Genomic DNA, 12923 nt, shown 5'->3' on the forward strand with positions numbered 1-12923 from the left:
CTTTCATATGATGAGGTAGGCATAACAATTATGAATAATCTCACTTTACATATGAGAGAGGGGCTACTCAGCCTAACTGACCTGCCTGGGTCCCCAGCTGAGCACGGATGGAGCTGGGACCCAGAACCGACACAGCAGGTACTCAGGCTGTGCTGTCTTCATTTAGCCCTCAAAGCAAGGCAGACACGATAAGCAGAGGTAGGTAAAGAAGACATAGTGCTAATAATTAAACGTCAATGCGTATCTTTATCCCCAAAGTCACATATATGAAAATGCAAATATTTAATTATCTGCTATCATGATTGCTATAAAGTGAAGGACAAGTATCATTTAAGAAATACTAGAGAATTGATCAGAGAAAGACAGATAGAAACTTAAAAGTACAGAAACTTTTTAGTTTGACCTTAGATTAGTTATTCTTAGATTAGAAATGAGGGACACGAGGCAGGTAATAGATAGCTCTGAAAAAATAAGAAGTAAACATCTGGATCACTATGTGCTCTTCTGCAAAAACTGAATAGGAAAGGAAGGGCAAAACAATGTTACAGAAATCAGCAACTCGAACTTGTGCGAAAGTGCTCTAAATTTATATCGTCTAAAAACATGACTCAAAGAGAAATAATCACAGCCTATAAATATTCCCCAAGCAACAATATATGTGGAAATAAAGTAAGTGAATTATTCACACCCCTAGGTTCAGGTCATTTCTCTTTGTCCAGCTGTCTTTGGAAGACAATGCTTTACCCCTGAGCTGATGTCACCCCCACAAATGAAAACAGCTTCAGGTGAATGTTGCTGCAGATGCCAGGCATAGGGTTAAAAAGAAGAACACAGGGAATGACCTCCCATGGCTCTTCACACTATTAGGAACAAGGCTGGATCACTCAATTGACTATTTTCATTTCTCCCTCATCTTTGAAAAGGAGTAACAGAGAATAGAATCAAATCCAAAGAGTCTTTTTGTGTCTGGCCCATTTGAATGAAAGAAGAAACAGAACATGCCCAAGCAAGGACAGTATAAAGTGCTTTGCTTTGGTATCAGGAGATAGCATGGTACCAAATCTCATGAAAAACATAAAAGTTTGCAAAGTCAGAAACACCGGATCAATGGATCTTGTATCAACGGATCACAGATGCCATTGTGCTTTGGTCTTCCCATCACTGTAAGTGGACCTCCTTGATAAGTCATGTTTCAGAAATCAAAGCAGTTTTTAAAACACTGAGAATGGTACAAATGCAAATGATTGCTAATAATTATCAGGACTCTCCCAGATGCAATGCTCCAAAAACACCATTTTTCACGAATATTTCTTCTGCATGTTTTCTCCCTTTTGAAATTTCTGAGGTTTTCTGATTAAGAATCATCATCTCCTTAAGCCACAAATTATTTCAAAAGATCTATCTGTCCCAGTACTTGCAGCAGCCTAAATTGTTTGAATCACAGCAGAAATGATGCTGGGCAGGCCCCTGCTGGGTGCGCAACAGCATAAGTAGAGTGATATTTAAAATATCAGGAACTCTCTAAACATAGCATGTTCAATTCATCCACAAACTAATCCAAATCCAAGTAATTTTTTTTTCCTTCGCCTTCCCAAGCACAATTTTTCTAGTCTAGTAGAGAAGCTGCCCCGAATTTGGTTCTATTTGTCTTCATTTCTTTTTCAGGGAGAGAGGCCTCCATGGTTTGACAATCAGATATTTAGTCCTTCCATGAGCAATAGTTCCTCATTAACATCATAACAAAGACCCTGAGTTGTCCCTTATTGCTATCTTAGAGGACATTTATGTAAACAAGATGTTCATATCACCATGTACTGTGTTGCATGACCTCAAGCCAGCATCAAGCTGGTACATGTTCATGGAGGGCTGCTGGCATTGACTATGGACTGTCCACAACGTGAACTGGTGCCTGGGTTAGGACAATGAATGCCCAGGAAGTGTTAAACTACAAAAGATAAGCATTTTCTATGGGAATATCTAGGGCTTATTTTTAAGCTCATAGCAATGGACGGTAGCTCTAGTGCTTTTCAGTCTTCAGTTCCCTAGAGGTAGTCTTCAGTTCCCTAGAGGAGCATTTCAGTGGAGGTTGGGCCTTTGTGACAATAACACCTCCAAGAAACTATAGAGTTTATATTGCTTAGTATAATTCCGATTCAGTAGAAGTGGAAGGTCTTATGTATCCCTGTCTACACGTTGTGCTCACACACACAGACAACATTAAGGTATGTGGGACTTTCTGCAGTACAAATGCAAAGGTTATGGAAGACACAAATTGGGATGCAGGTGTTGTCTGTGCTAATATTTTAGAAGGAGAAATTACCAGAGCTTCAACTTCTATTGAATGCTTTCCTGAGTTGGTGGAAATTGCCAAATCTGCAATATTAACACAGAATTATGGAAATCGGAAACAAAAAAGCTGGAGTCTACTGGGAATGATAAGCTCAAGATGAACTCAACTGGAAAATTTGGCTAACTCAAAAGTGACATCCTTTGTGCTGGAATTTTTCTATCTGAAAGCTTTAAAAAGGCTGTAATTATTTTGAGTTTTCAAGTCAGCCCTTTTCAAAGTAAGTCTCCTGTTTTCTTCATTGCTCTATACCTTTCCTCCTTGTGAACTCAGGTGTCTGCCAAGCTTACTGCTAAAGTGGTAAATTCATATGGGTTTTACACACAAATGCATCTCAAGGAAACCGTAAAGCAACACAACTTTTGCATCCTCTGTGCCAAGAAAAACAAAGGAACATTTGTACATCAGGACTCTTATCTTGTGCACAGGCTCAAAAATAGACTAAATAAATCAACTAATAAGAAGTGTCTGGTGGAGGCCAATAAATAATTTATTTGAAAGTTAGTGCTTTTTCTCCATGGAGAAGCTAAGGAACATAAGAACTCAGACTTACCTTGTGGCTTTTGGGTCCCAAATCACAATATCTGCATCTGATCCCACTGCTATTCTTCCCTTTCTTGGATAGAGATTAAAGACTTTAGCTGCATTTGTGCTGGTAACTGCCACAAACCGGTTTTCGTCCATTTTACCACTATGCTGTAAAACAATTCAAGAAAGAAAATGCATTTGTTTTAATGACCATATACTTGGTCATTAAAAAATCTCCTATCAATAAAAGTGCAAAACTCGTATCTTTTAGAACCAAACAGAACTGCATCTAATTTCTTATATTGTGGAGCCAAATACATCTGTGGATGCTTGTAAGTCTTAAACTATCCTTATAATGATGGGGATGATGTAATAAATGGAAGCTTGAAGATAACTTTTTAAAAACCTAGGCTTAACCGCCACGTCTCACTAATTTTCCCCATCCTTCTCAGAATCACACAGACAACAGCTGAATGTTGGCAAGAGGATTTCCAATTTTTGTTTAGAGTTGACTACCACCTACTACATTTATGATCTGGTTTACTTACTGCAGACCTAGGATTTATGAGATGATCATGTAGATAATAGGCAGAATATTATAGAGTTTAAATAAGATAGGCCTTTAAATTAGATGACAACACTTTTAGAAAGAGGAAAAATCAACTCAAGAGATTAAATTTTGTGGCTATCAAACTGTACATGAACCAGTAATCTCAGACAGTTTATTACAAGGTATTTTCATATGGGCAAACTTTGGATAAATGTGGTCTCTCTGAAACAATATGTTTCTTTTTAAATGTTGGGAGATTATCCCTATGTACATTTATATGGTCAGGAACATCCTTAAGGTTTATTTAATCATCAGTGTGTCCATGTCTCACAAAATGATTAAAAACTACATCCTGAGAGTAATATTCCTATGAGTAAACCATCTGAATCTTTCATAAAATAGCAGTTTCCTGTACATTATTAAGAAATATTCAATGACTTTAAAGTCATTTCTACACTTGGTATATTACGAAAGTTTGCTGTAATGAACATACTCATTTTTTAATAGCACGAGTTCAGAGAAAACGGTTGAACTTTTAGCAAGAAAATCTAAGCAAAGAGAAAGAGAAGAAGAGTAATTTGGGAATGATTAGGGTTAGGGTAGAGGTAAAAAGGGCTGAAAGGATGTTTAGCAAAAGATAGGGCTATATATAGAGAGATGTTTTGAAGATCCTTACATGTAAATTAATTGTTCAAATATCATCCTGTAAATAATGGAGAATAATAAAGGGTTTTAAAGAAGAAAGTAGCATGGATTGTTCTTTGTTTTTGGAAGGCAGCGCTAGTACTAGAGTATAGCATAGGCTGTAGCAAGTGAGAAACTGGCAGCAGGGGCACCAGCTGTGAGACTACTGCAGTGATCCAAACAAAAGACAGGACTCAAACTAGAGTAGTAAATATGAGCGTGGAAATAAGAAGACATGTTAGAAATCCAAATGGCAAGAACTGGTAAATGATTAGAGTTAGAAGGAATGGTATGTGGAGGGGATTCTGAAGTGTAAGAGAAGTAACATGTCATCTAAGGGAGGGTTTCTGAGAAATGGGTGAGAATGGCATGAAAATGGTGGCCCCAGGTCTGACCAGGCAATTCTCCCCACTGATCCGTGCAACTGCACATGTCAAGTGGATGGACAGGTTAACACATGAATATTTAGCCCCTTGATTCTACTCCATGCTCAGGGAGAAATTTTTAAATCATGGACATTTAAAAAAAATCTCTTTTGCTAGACTTTGGATTATTATTATTTATGTGACTTGGTATAGCAGTTTCAAAAATATGATGTTCAAAAGTCCTCAAAAAGGGGACATCTACAAAAATTTCATGAAAAGGAGATATGGACATAATAAAAATCCTTCACGTATTTTTAATCATTCCAACTGGGAATTAAAAGACACAAGAAATGAAGTAGAAGGGCTATAACGTTTCATAGACTTAGAGAGTATTCCTCTTGGAACCCAATCTAAATTTACCTCCTAATGTCTGCATAATGATGCAATGCATCTTCTAAACTAAATTAGGCAGAGTTGAAAATGATTTCTTATTATTATCCTGGGGAATGGGGTGGCAATGGTCATGGTGTTGCATTCCCAGTCTCTAATAAAAACAGTCAAAAAGCTTTTCTGTGAAGGTTTGTGGTACTCTGGTCCTGAAATGAGACAGATCCTGGCTAAACTGTTCATCAAAACAAACTAGATCCTGTGAAACTCACCACGCCTTTTTCCCATATTACTGACATCCGGTCCTCAACACCATTCACCCCATTGGGAATCTTAGTGAAATCATCTTTTCCAAGAGCTTTCTGGCAGGTGTTGAAAGTGCAATGGTCCGTTCCTGTTGTGGTTAGATCACCACTGACAAAGAAGAACACATGAGAGTGTGGGATGAGTAAATAAAAGATGTCAGGAGGAAACTACCAGAACTTTTCCTGTCCTCCTGATTCTCCTCTCAATTGAATGTCAGAAAACTGTAATGGAGAATGAGTGGATTTCTCAAGTACATATTTTACCCATGCCCATCTCTATTTTAGGAAGCACCTTGGAAAATAATATTATTGTAAGAAGTGTGATGCAGGATCATGCTCAGGTCAGAAAAACTGGATCTAGGCTCCATCACTGGATGGTTCTGTGATTATGAGTTTGTCCAACGCTCAGTCTTATCTAGAAGTTGATGATGTTATGTACTCAATAATAATTATTTTAGGATCACTGGCAATAATGTAAATGAAAATTCTTTGTGAGTAGAGCACTACACAAAGATGAAGCTCAGTGATCCACATGAACAGAGGCAGCTCCTGTTCAAATGGCAATGTTGTGATGAGCAGAGATGTGACACTGACTGAGGATGTTCATGTCACCAACAACAGATATCCTGTTTTGACTGGTGAACAATCTCGGAGATGTAGACATGTGAAGAATGAAGGAGGCTGAAAGAAAAGGGTAAATGAACTCTTGAACTTTGGTTGTGAAAATCTCTTTGTTAACTTGGGTCTGGTATTTGAATTTCTCAGAGAAATCAGATAACGTTTACTGAAATTTTACTCTCTTCTAATTTTTCCTCACCTTTTCTATCATTTATTGCCTAGAACCAGGTCTCTTGATTATGCTTTGTTCTTATCATCTCCATATTCTTGAATATTCCTCTGTGGTGATATAACCCAAGAAACAGATGTGCCTGTATACATACAACAGGTTTTGATCTAGGGAAGAGACACTGTAAGGATGAAAGGCAAAATCCTGCCCTCAGGTAGGTTATCCCCAGGAAAAGCCATCCAAACTATTTTCAGAGATGCTACTTTCTGGGAAGTTATGATTACTTTTCTTGAGAAATACATCATTCCTGGACATCCCAACACTCCCTATTCAAATACCAGGGGGTTATTTTGATAATAATTATATCATAATTAAGCCACTGCTTTTTTGGTCTCAGTTGAGGACCTCCCCATAGCCTATTTATCACCTCAAGAACAGAACAGTGGAGGTCAATGAAAGGTCAGATAGTAGGACAAGATGTTCTATGCTCAAACATGAGACTCATAGAATACCTTATTTTGGCAAAACACTTCACAATCATCTGCTAAATTATTACTTAGCCAATAGATTCATGAGAAAGTCCGGTGTTGAAGGGTCTGGTCTCAGGGGTGGGCCCATAACATGGTGGGCTGCGTGGTGCCACTCTTTATGCCAGTAGTGAGTGCCATCTGTGCCAAGACTTGCTGCTATGGGTTCTCCATAGACCACTTTCCCTGGAAATTTCAAAGGAAGCACTCAGTCCCTTCATTTGCTCTTAAGAGAACCATCTGACAAACACATAAATATTAGTCTTCTCTGTGCTAGCAAAAGATGACAGGAATCTCAAACTATTAATTTACCTTTTGTGAGCAGGACTTAAAAATTAAAATTACTGCTTATTGAGCACTTATTATGTTTCAGTCAATGTGCATTGCATGTTGCATGCTATACCCACGAACTGATAGGAGGCTTGACCATATGGCTTACTTTGACAAATTAAATATGAATGGAAGTAACATGTGCTGCTTCTAAGAAGAAGCTGTTAAAGCCACAATGTTTTCCTTCTGTCCTTAGACAATCACAGGCTTCTTCTTCAGTTGTGTCTCAGGATGAAGAGAATATGGAACCGAGGTAGAGCCAACCCACGATGGACATGAGTAGGAATGAAATAAATCTCTGTTGTAAACCATTGATATTTTAGATTTATCTGTTACTGCAGCATAATCTAGACAATGCTGGCTGATATATGCGCTGTTCTAATGAAGTTATCTCAAAAACCCTACCAGGCAAGTGATATTATTATCTCCATTAAAAGATGAGGGTAAAGATGATGGGGTTAAATAACTTCTGTACAGGTTCATTATATGCACTCAACATAACATAGATGGAGTTGAGGAAGTAGGATCTGAATCCAGGCATTTTTTACTTCAGTGGTTCTAACTTCTATGCAATACTATCCTAATAACGATTATCATGTGGTCATATGGAGTTCAACCATGGTATATCTCTGTTGCAAAGAGATTAAGAAATCTCTTCACACCCTTAAGAAAGAAAAAAAAAAAAACTCCTCCAAAAACTTGTGCTAAATAAAAGAACACTCAGATAATAAAGTTCTAGCCAAAAATGCATTTTAAAAATCATGTAAATGAGGCCATCAAGAGCACACAATGTTAGAAAAGCTAATAGTGCATAGTGAATTTGAATTTAAAATCAAAATCCTATCTCTGATTAGCATTTGTTGGAATAATAGATACACTGGCATCAAGCTGATCATGCCCAAGCAGTCCTAGAGGTGTACACAGGGTAAAGAGATACTGGCACATCAAACTAGCTTGCTCTGGCCCATCAGACAGTGGATTTCAGTGAAAATCCTGATAGAGAATTGAAATTAACTCATTTCATCAGAGGGTGCTAACAGCAGATGGCCACTAGCTGCCTATGTCATATTCAACTGGAATATAGCATTCTCTCACAGATCATTTCTTCTCCAAACCAGCCACTTTCCTCTTGCAAATCATGAAATAAGGCTTACTGAAGCCTACCAAACCCTGCTTATTGAGTAACCAAGTATTATGGTCAATAAAATATTATGGTCAATAAAAGTTACCTCCTAAGAACATAGATACTGCTAAGATCCCTCACTTCCATTTCTCTCTCTCTCTCTCTCTCTCTCTCTTTCTCTCTTTTTTTCTGCACTAAATCCCATCTCCCTTGTTTCTTACTTCTTCCAGAAAGAAGGAAATACCATTAGTATCTCTTCTGGTGTATAGGACAAGAAGCAATCCTTTTTAATGTGAACTAAGAGGTAACATACTATTTCCTGGAGAGAGAAAAAGGATGGACCGGATGTCTGATTTGTGGGTATGAAGAGACCTTCCTATCCCAAGAGAACATACAGATGCGCAGATGATGAAAAACTCAGAGAGTTGATCTGTAATCACCTTACAAGCTGCCAACTCAGGATTTTCCATGGTGCTTCATCATACAGGAAAGATTCCTATCACATGCTCTATTCAATCATTTGGCCCATCAAGGTGAGATGGGAATACAGTTCCAAAGTTCTACAATTTTAATAGCTCTCAGAAAAATTAAAAGCGTCAGCATCTACCATGAGTCTGCCAGGACCATTTTGAAACAAGATGACATGTAATCTCTTTGGAAGGCATCAGCACCTTTAAAATGTGACAGGCCACAATTTTGGTCTATACAACAAGCTCTTCATTAATTGGGCTGTTTTCAACTGTCTCCCCATTAAGCATCTATAAATATACTTTAAAATTTTTAAATAAAGGGTAAAAATTCCTAACTACTCTTCCTCCTATTTCACAATGGTTCTAAGATATTTTCAAAAAATAGATAGTATTCAAGAAGTAAAAAAGAGAAGGAAAACAAGAGGCCTAGGTAAGCCATAAACTGGAGAATCAGATGGGATAATTCAGCAAAATTGCGGACTTTATTAGATTTGGGCCAAAAATAAAGTAATAATAAAAATATCCAACATACATATAGTGCTCTATACTTTGCAAATATAGTTTGAAGGTCATGTGTCTCATTTGATCTTCATGGCATCCCTCATGCTGGTCTGACAGATAAAGAAACTGACACTCAATGACACAAACTCATTTGCCCAAGTCACATAGGTAGTAAGTGGTACAGTAGAATTAGAACCCTAGTATTTTGATATCATATTATACATACACATTATGGTACTAGGAAAAGCTTCATTCTTAATTTCTTGGTAAAGAATATGTATTTTTAAACGTTTTATTCAACCACAAGCCATTTGTGGATGTGGCTGAGCAATTTTCCAATTTCACTTACTGGTTTCATTTACTACGCTTAGCGGGTTGGTAATGAAAAGTGCTATATCTGTCCTAGTCTGGTACTCACCTGATTACATTTGAGACTAGATGGTTTCAACAACTCTCGGGAGATAGAACATCTCCATCATTAACCTCTACCTACTGTCTCAGCAAGGTTCACATCGTATCCTGTCTACCCATACAGGTTCATTCTCCATTGTTTGGCCCCGAACCAAAAAAAGACTCTGCACTTATGATGCTATCTCTCACTTAGGGGAGTTCTCCCTCTGAGAGATTCTGAAGATTGCCAAGTAATGAAACACGTCAAAGCAATCTAAACTCCCTCTGACCCATTTATTAGATGAAAGTGATAGAGCAGATGTTCACACCTTGTCTAGATTTGCGCGTTGCACTTGATCAACTCCCAAGATCTGTTATAAAAGGTTGAAAAATGCAGAGAAGGTGGCATGAGTACCCAGGAGTGGAAGCATTGGCTACCAACAAAAAGCCAAACACATCTATAAAAACAATTTTTCCTAGCTAGAAAGATAGAGTAGAGCCTTCCTGGGCTCTGTTTTGGTTCAATATATTACATTTACAAAGAAAGGAAATGATTAAGAAGGAAAATACAGAGAAGCAGCAAAACAGAGATCACATAGATTCAGATTCAAATCTGATTTTCCTACTTTTCAGTTAGTGACATTGCAAGATGAGTTATTACTCTTAGTCTTGGTTTTTCTCATCTATGAGGTGGGGTAACAGTGTCTCTCTAGAGTGGCAATTTTATGAGAATCAAATAAATTAGTGCATATGAAAGTACCTAGCATCTTGAGACTCTGGGTTCATTTCATGTTATGGGCTGAATTATGTCCCTTGCCAAAATTCAAAGTATTTTTTTTTAATTTTTTTTATTTATGATAGTTACAGAGAGAGAGAGAGAGGCAGAGACACAGGCAGAGGGAGAAGCAGGCTCCATGCACCGGGAGCCCGATGTGGGATTCGATCCCGGGTCTCCAGGATCGCGCCCTGGGCCAAAGGCAGGCGCCAAACCGCTGCGCCACCCAGGGATCCCCCTTGCCAAAATTCAAATGTTAAAGTTCTTACCCACAGTATCTCAGTGACTGTATTTGGAGAGTCCTTTATAAAGGTAATTAAGTTAAAATGAGGTCATTAGGGTAAGCCCTAATCAAATATGAGTGGAGCCCTTCTAAGAAGAGGAAGTTTAGAAGGACACACATACAGGGGGAGGACAAGGTGAAGACACAGGGAGAAGATAGTCATCTACAAACCAAGGAGAGAGGTCTGGAATACATCCTTCCTTCACTACCCTCAGAAAGAACAAACTCTGCCAACAGTTTGGTCTTTGGTTCTCTGATACTTTAAGAAAATTCATTTCTGTTGGTTAAACTGCTCAGTCTATGGTACTTTGTTACAGCAGCAAACACGATCCATAAATGTTAGTTTCCGTATGGTTACACAATTCGTTTTAAAAAATGTTTTAAAATGTCCAGTTTTCAACTGCTTTGCAATTAGACATAAAGTAAATCAGCTTGTTCTAAATTTAAAGGACAAGAGAGTGTTCAGATGTTCACATACAGAAAAAGAAAGTCTAAGATTCAGATCCACCTTGACTCAGCTGCGTTGTTGATCCTTTCTTAGGAACAGCAGTGGTTACTAAGCATCAGTTCATCATGCTGGGGATAACAAAATTTGACTTACTCTCGTTCAGCTCTAACAAATAATGGTCAACACAACCACACATAGAGAGAGGGACCCCTATGTGGACCTTTCTCCCCATCTTTTAAAACATAAGAGGAACATGGTGGGGGAGGAGGGAGGCAGAGTTTAATAAACTGTGAAATAAGACATCTAAAACCTCTCTGTAACAGAAGTTTCTATTTTGCAGCAGTAAGCCTGGAAAGTAAAGCTTTCCACAGTAAGGAAAACCAAAACTAAATCATATCAAACAAACAAAAATACCCAACCACAATATAGCTCAGTTCACTCTAGGTTACTTGAGGATCAAAATTAACTTAATCACCTCTGCAAATCCAATGCCTAGAGCATAGTGCCTAATATATGTTTGGTGTCTAATAATTTGGTTTTCTTTGTGTGTGAGAAGTACAAAGAAAACATTTTCTTAATAAGTTCAGATGAGAGTCCTATTTATACCTTAAAGACAGGAATATGGATATGAAATAGAGCTGAACATCATTAAGACAAGTTAAACTAGAACCTAAAAAAAAGCATTAAAAATTTCAGTCATAGTTGTGAGACAAATTATAACAGATGTACACCAAATAGAGCATCAAGTAAGTTCTGAGAGGAGTCACCACCAATCTAAATAAAGCACCAGAAAAACAGCGAATCCATGTGCATACAAGTACTAGTGGAAGAGGAGGGAGAGGTAAGTGATAGATTTTTTGAAAGGTCATTAATAATTCCAGATGCCAATATGCAGAGAAAAGGAACATATATAACCAAAGCTACTCAAACCAAAATTAAAAGTGTCACTAAAACCAATGACACATGTCGACACATACACTATTTGGACAAAGACATGACTGGTGAGTGAATGCGGTCTGGGGCTGGGCAGATGGGAACTTCTATATGTGACACAAATATAGCTGGTTTGTCCAACTTTACACGTGGGGTATGGAGCAAGGGAGGCAGATTTTGCTTCCAGAAGAAAAAAGGATAGTGTTCTAGGGACAGCCTTCTGGTTCCCTTACCTCATTTTTGCAAAAGAGGCTTTTCACATGAAGGATAAGCACTAACCTAGTTCTAGTTACTCAATTTAGATGAACTAAGACTAGAAATAAGCATGAAATTTAAATTCCTTGCAAACTGTCAGAAGCAACTCCGATTTCAATGGCTTGCACATGAAGTTTTTATTTTCTTTCCTCTACCCTGCTTTTTGTTTTGTTTTGTTTTGTTTTTCCCCACAAGTGCTAAAAGAAAACATCAAGGTATGAACAAAGGGAAACCTCAGGCTTCAACTTAAAGTTGGTGGGCCTAGCGAACATTTCCATCTCTTTCTTCTTGGTTCACATCAAGACCCTGGTAAAGATATATGAAACATGGGCAAGACCCACAGCTGCTTGGAGAAGGAAGGAGGGACCATGGCTGACTAGAAATATGGGTAGATTTTAGGAAGACAAGGAAGTAGAGGGAAGGAAATAGAACTACTGAACTGAACTCAAAGTAGAGGAAGTCATGATGAGCACTTTTCTGAGGGTGGGAAGGGCAGTCAGCATCTCCCCACCTTTGCCTGAGGAACAGAGCTTCCTGAGGTGAAATCCATACTGCAGAGTGAAGCCCCACACTTTCAATGGAAGCTCACCAGGGACCATGCCCCACTCCCCTTCATAGAGCTCACTGTCAGACTTCACCTTCAGGTCAGGAGCTGCTCAGGAAACAGACCTGTACAGTAGCAGCGGACATACACGCCCGCTCCCTACACTCCCCATCTGAACTGTCCAGTCATGAACCCAGGCAGTCCAGGATCATGACCCTTGGACAAAAAAATAAACGACACAAAAAGAAGGACCAAGACTTAAAAAAAAAAAAAAAAGATGAAAATTGACTCAGCAAGAAATGGATGTGGATGTCCATTTCTTTCCCCCAGGTTTGGGGTGTTTTCAGCTGATCTTCTTTTAAATATACTTTTTGTCCCTTTCTCTTTCTCT

At 38.3% G+C, this 12923-nt stretch overlaps 1 protein-coding gene across 1 annotated transcript in view; it reads right to left on the bottom strand.

The window, feature by feature from the left end:
• Positions 1–12923, bottom strand: part of DPYS (dihydropyrimidinase) — a 76117-nt gene that overhangs the window by 38169 nt on the left and 25025 nt on the right. Inside the window, exons 5-7 of the mRNA XM_038555313.1 lie at positions 6510–6666; positions 5134–5275; positions 2901–3043 (exon numbers count right to left, since the gene is read on the bottom strand). Coding sequence (XP_038411241.1) covers positions 2901–3043; positions 5134–5275; positions 6510–6666 — 442 coding nt within the window. The remainder of the gene's footprint in view (positions 1–2900; positions 3044–5133; positions 5276–6509; positions 6667–12923) is intronic.

This window comes from Canis lupus, chromosome 13 (assembly GCF_011100685.1).
Source record: "Canis lupus familiaris isolate Mischka breed German Shepherd chromosome 13, alternate assembly UU_Cfam_GSD_1.0, whole genome shotgun sequence".
Lineage (NCBI taxonomy): Eukaryota > Metazoa > Chordata > Mammalia > Carnivora > Canidae > Canis > Canis lupus.